Source organism: Rhincodon typus, chromosome 6, assembly GCF_021869965.1.
Source record: "Rhincodon typus isolate 14 chromosome 6, sRhiTyp1.1, whole genome shotgun sequence".
NCBI lineage: Eukaryota > Metazoa > Chordata > Chondrichthyes > Orectolobiformes > Rhincodontidae > Rhincodon > Rhincodon typus.
The window spans coordinates 891,738-897,821 of NC_063337.1; the positions used below are offsets into that span (position 1 = coordinate 891,738).

At 45.0% G+C, this 6,084-nt stretch overlaps 1 protein-coding gene across 5 annotated transcripts in view; it reads right to left on the reverse strand.

The window, feature by feature from the left end:
- Positions 1-6,084, reverse strand: part of selenoj (selenoprotein J) — a 42,918-nt gene that overhangs the window by 24,616 nt on the left and 12,218 nt on the right. For 2 of the 5 annotated variants that reach the window (XM_048598153.1, XM_048598152.1), the window contains exon 2: positions 219-303. In XM_048598153.1, the coding sequence (XP_048454110.1) occupies positions 219-288 (70 nt within the window). In that variant the 5' untranslated portion in view covers positions 289-303. Of the gene's footprint in view, positions 1-218; positions 304-414; positions 489-3,289; positions 3,312-5,876; positions 5,896-6,084 lie in introns of those variants that run through there. The other 3 variants (XM_048598156.1, XM_048598154.1, XM_048598155.1) reach the window with 3 other exon arrangements.

Sequence of the window (6,084 nt, forward strand, 5' to 3'; positions counted from 1 at the left end):
GGGGGTGGGGGTGGGGGTGGGGGTAGGGGAGAAAGAGGCAAGACAGAGTAGAAGAGAGGGAGAGAGAAAGGTGAGAGGAGGGAGGAGAGAGAGAGGTGAGGGGAGAGAGGTCAGGGGAGGGAGTAAGGGCTGAAGGGAGTGGGGAGAAGGGAGAGAGAGCAAGGGGAGGGTAGAGGGGAGGGCTGAGGGGACTTCCTGCTTGTCCTGATCCTCCTCACCAGCTGCGTCAGCCACAAGTGATCCAATCACTGCTCCCACCGCTCGCTCCTGAACTGTAAGCTCTGCCATCTTTACGATCAGGCACTGAAAACAGAAAAGGAAACACGTTCCAGCAAGTCATTCACTTGATGCAGACAGTGCTCTGCCTGTCTCTTCCTCCTCTCTGTTCCCAACCTCCTGGTTCCACCCACAAACCTCACTGAGCTGGCTCCTAATCTGTTGCTTGGAGCCTCCCCCCAGCTGTACACAGGGTTCGATCCACACCCTGTATACAGCTGGGAGTCACACACTGTGTTACTGTCTGCACACTCACTGCCATCCACTGGCTGCTCGGATACCACTGTGTGACAAACAGGCTGTCACCCTGCATTCCCCCTCCTCCTGTCTCCGGAAGACCATTAGATATAGGAGCAGGAATAGGCCAATCGGCCCCTCGAGCCTGCTTCACCGTTCAATAAGATCAGGCTGATCCCACACTTCTGATGTCTACTTTCTTGCCCTTTTCTCCAAAACCCTCGATTCCCTGACTGATCAAAAATCTATCAATATCTCAGCCTTAAATATACTCAAGGTAAACATTGTCTCAATGGAATTCAGCAAGGCCTTTGACAGGGTAGTTTGGTTAGTAAAGTTAGATTACATTGAATCCAGGGGAGCTAGCCAGTTGGATATAAAATGGGCTCGACAGTAAGAGATAGAGGGTGGTGGTAGAGGGTTGTTGTTCAGACTGGAGGCCTGTGACCAGCGGTGTGCCACAAGGATCAGTGCTGGGTCCACCATTGTTTGTCATTTAAAATAACAATTTGGATGAGAATGTAGGAGGTATGGTTAGTAAGGATGACACCAAAATAGGTGATGTAATGGACAGTGAAGAAGGTTATCTAAGAATACAACGGGATCTTGATCAGCCTAATTTACTCAACCTCTCCTAATAAAATATCCCCGGGATCAGCTGAATGAACCTTCTCTGGACTGTCTTCAATGCCAATCTATCTTTCTTTCGATGAAACTTCATTGAATTCCAGCTGTGGTCTGACTCGTGCCTTGTATAGTTTTAGTGAAACCATTTTTATACTTTTATACTTCGCTCCCCTTGAGATAAAGGCCAACATCCCTTCCCTTGTACCTGCTGAACTTGGATGCTAATGTTTTGTGATTTATGCATGAGGACTCTCAAATCTCTCTAGTTTATGAGCTCAAAGTGAAGGCATCACTAATTAACAGTGGTCGTAACATCACAACAAAAAAAAGACAATAAGAGTTTTTGAAGTTTCTTTAAAATGGTAAAGTGTAAGTAAAGTGGAGAGTGTTGGTTCTCTACAGAGTGAGAATGGGGAGGTAATAATGGAGATTAAGGAAATAATAGATGAATTGAACAGATATTTTGCTTCTGTTCTCCCAGTAGAAGATACAAATAACGTTCCAGACACAAGTGTGAATTGGGGGTGAAGGGGAATGAGGAACTTAAAACAATCAGAAGCCCCAGGGGAAAGATACAGAGAAAATTATTTGAACTTAAACTTTTGCTGCTAAAATAGTAGCTGCATTGGTTTTAATTTTTCAAGATTGCCTAGTTTCTGGAAAGGTGTCTTCACATTGGAAACTAGTGAGTGCAATTCCTCTTTTCAAGAAAGAAGGGAGACAGAAAGCAGGAAACTTCAGGTCAGATAGCTTAACATCTGTCGAAGGGAAACGATGGAATCTTTTATTAAAGAGGACGTAGTGGGGCACTGAATGCAATCAGCCAGAGTTAACATATTTTTGTGAAGGGGAAATTGCATCCAAGTTTATTGGATTTTGTTTGAGGAAGTAACAGGCAATGTGGATAAAGGGGATCCTGTAAATGTGGTCTGCTCAGGATTTCCGGAGAGCAGCTGACAAGTTTCCCCATCAAAGGTTACGACACAAAATAAAGGTAGTTTCGGGGATAACATAATTGTAGAGATGGAGGATTGGTTAGCTAACAGGAAACAGACAGTATGCATAAAAAGATCATTTTCTGGTTGACAAGTGCCTCAGAGACCAACACTGGATCATTAATTATTTACAGTTTATCTCAATTACTTGAGGGACCTGAATGTATTTACTGATGACATAAATGCAGGTAGGAAAGTAAGTTGTGAAGAGGACATAAGGGGCCTGCGCAGGGATACAGATAATCCAGGGTTTGGTGCAAACATTTGGCAGATGATGTATAATGTGGAAACATGTGAACTTGTCCAATTCAACTGGAATCGAAAAGCAGCATCTTATTTAAATTGAGAGATTGCAGAGCTTGGAGGTACAGATGGCTCTGGGAGTCCCAGTACTTGAATCAAAAGTTAGTATACAAGCACAAAGAGTGATTAGCAAGGGAAGTAGGATGTTGTGGAACTTATCGGCAAGAGACTGGAACAGAGATATTGCTGCTGTGTTGGTAAGACTAGGTCTGGAGCACTGTGTACGGTTTTAGTCTCCTTACTTAATAAAGAATATTAATATGTTAGAAGCAATTCAGAAAAGACTCCTCATTCATGTACAAAAACAATGTATAGAATGTAGAGATAGTAGGAACTGCCGATGCTGGAGAATCTGAGGCAACAAGGTGTAGAACTGGATGAACACAGGAGGCCAAGGAGCATCAGAGGAGCAGGAAAGCTGATGTTTCGGGTCTGGACCCTTCTTCAGAAATGGAAATATAGCATCTTTAATATAATGAATCACCTTCACAGGAGCATTATTAACTAAAGCATTATATTGAGCCATATAAAGAGATATTACTGCAGCTGACTAAAAGCTCACTCAAGGATTTTAAAGACTATCTAAAGGAGGACAGCAAGGCAGAGGGGCATTTCTGAGCTTCAGGGCCAGGAGTTGAGGAACCAGTGGGGAAGTGATTAAAATCAGAAATGCACAAAAGACTAGAATTAGAGGGACACAGAGATAACTGAGGAGGTTAGTTAGGGAGAGGGTGAGATCATGAGGGCTTTGAAAATAAGGCTGAGAACTTTAAAATCAAGATCCTGATTATCTGAGATTAGTAGATCAGTGCAGGTCAGCAAACACAGCCTGTCTGAAGAATGTGACTTACTGCGAGGTAAAGAACAGGCAGCAGAGATTTGGTGACCTCAGGTTTCTCCAGGGTTCAATTTGGGAGGGCAGCCTGCAGAGCACTGGAATAATCGAGTCTCAAAGTAACAAAGCTGTGAAACACAGTTTCAGCAGCAGATGAGTTGCTGGGACAGAGATGAAGGATGGTATAGAGGTGCAGGTAAATGGTTTAAGTGATGGTTCAACAGTGGATAATTGAGAAGTTCTACGTTGGATTTGGTTAATTTTGTGAAATGCACATCTTTTCTGTTGGACAGTGTACTGACGGAGATGAAATTACTTTAACAAATGGAGTTGACGTTCAGGACAATTGTTATCTGACTTAATGGAGGAATAGATTTGAGCGACTGATTGAACGACTCTTGTTCCTTTGAGCTGCCTGTGTCATTAGGCAGCCTCAATCTGAGGTTTTCTTTTTAATTCACTCATGGGATGTGGGTGTCACAGGCCAGTATTTCTTCCTCATCCCTAGTTGCCCTTGAGAAGGTGGTGGTGAGCTGCCTTCTTAAACCACTGCAGTCCTCCAGCTGTGGGTTGACCCACAATGCTATTAGGGAGGGAATTCCAGGATTTTGACCCAGCGACAGTGAAGGAACAGGGATGTATTTCCAAGTGAGGATGGGGAGTGACGTGGAAGAGAACTTGCATGAGGCGGTGTTCCCATGTATCTGGTGCACTTGTCCTTCAAGATGGAACTGGTTGTGGGTTTGAAAGGTGCCGTCTGAGGATCTTTGGTGAATTTCTGCAGTGCATCTTGTAGATAGTATACACTGCTGCTACTGAGCATCAGTGGTGGAGGGAGTGGATGTTTGTGGATGTAGTGCCAATCAAGTGGGCTACTTTGTCCTGGATGGTGTCAAACTTCTTGAGTGTTGTTGGGGCTGCACCCAACCAGGCAAGTGGGGAGTATTCCATCACACTCCTGACTTGTGCCTTGTAGATGGTGGCCAGGCTTTGGGGAGTCAGGCGGTGAGTTACTCACCACAGTGTTCCTAGCCTCTGACCTGCTCTTGTAACCACTGTGTTTATGTGGTGAGTTTCTGGTCAATGGTAACCCCCAGAATGATGATAGTGCGGGATTCAATGATGGTAGCATCATTGAATGTCTAGAGGCAATGGTTGGATTGTCTCTTATTGGTGATGGTCACAGCCTGGCATTTGTGAGGCACGAATGCAACTTTCCACTTCTCAGCCCAAGCCTGGATATTGTCGCATTTGAACATGGACTGCTTCGGTATCTGAGGAGTCACGAATGGTGCTGAACATTGTGCAACCATCAGCGAACATCCCCACTTCTGACCTTATGATGGAGGGAAGGTCTTTGATGAAGCAGCTGAAGATGGTTGGGCCGAGGACACTACTCTGAGAAATTCCTGCAGATATGCCCTGGAGCTGAGATGACTGACCTCCAACAACCACAGCCATCTACCTACAAGTCAGGTGTAACTTTAACCATCAGAGAGTTTGTCCGCGATACCCATTGATTCCAGTTTTGCTAGGGCTCCTTGATGCCACACTTGGTTGAATGCAGCCTTGATATCAAGGGCTGTCACTCTCACCTCACCTGTGGAATTCAGCTCTTTTGTCCATGTTTGAACCAAGGCTGTAATGAGACCAGGAGCTGAGTGACCCTGGCGGAACCCAAACTGGGCATCACTGAGCAGGTGCTGCTTGATAATATATTGTTGACACCTTCCATCACTTTACTGACAATTGAGAATAGACTGATGGGGCGGTAATTGGCCAGGTTGGATTTGTCCTGCTTTTTGTGTACAGGACATACTTGGGCAATTTTCCACATTGTCAGGTAGATACCAGTGTTGTAACTGTAACTGGAACAGCTTGGCTAAGGGAGCGGCAAGTTCTGGAGCACAAGTCTTCAGTACTATTGCCGGAATATTGTCAGGGCCTGTAGCCTTTTGCAGTATCCAGTGTCTCCAACCGTTTCTTGATATCACATAAAGTGAATTGATTTGGGTGAAGACTGGTATCTGTGGTGCTGGGAACCACTGCAGGAGGTTGAGATGGATCATCTTGTTGCAAAGGCTTCTGCCTTATCTTTTGCACTGGGCTCTTCCATCATTGAGGATAGGGATATTTATGGAGCGAGTTGTTTAATCGTCCACCACCATTCACGACTGGATGTTGCAGGACTTCAAAGCTTAGATCTGATCCGTTGGATGTGGGATCGCTTAGCTCTATCACTTGCTGCTTTCGCTGTTTGGCAAGCAAGTAGTCCTGTTTTAATGCTTCACCAGGTTGATACCTCATTGTCAGGTATGCCTGGTGCTGCTCCTGGCATGTCCTCCTACACTCTCCATTGAACCAGGGTTGGTCCCCTGCTTTGATGGTACTGGTAGAGTAGGGGGATCTGATTGTGACCTGTGATCTGATCTGTTGGTTGCTTTCTGATCTCTTGATTTGAAAGAGCACACTCTTCTATTCCCGGGACATGGCTGATGAATGCCTCATCTATGTCCCCGTTGCTCGAAACCAATCCTTTACTAATCTCCCGTATCCACAATGAAACACCAGCAAACTATCAGGATCCCAGAGTGTCCTGTTACCTGTTAAACAGCCACATTGAAAGGGGCAGAACCAGTCAGCACAGGAGACCATTCTGTCCATTGAAAAAGCTATCCAATTTATCCCAGTCTGTCTGCAGTTTTCATCTGAAAGTTATCACTGAATCAGCTTGTAGTGTCCTTTCAGGCAGCTCTCCCTTTGTTATGAGTTGAGGTTGTGGATTTGGATGAAATCTGAAGGGATCTGTTT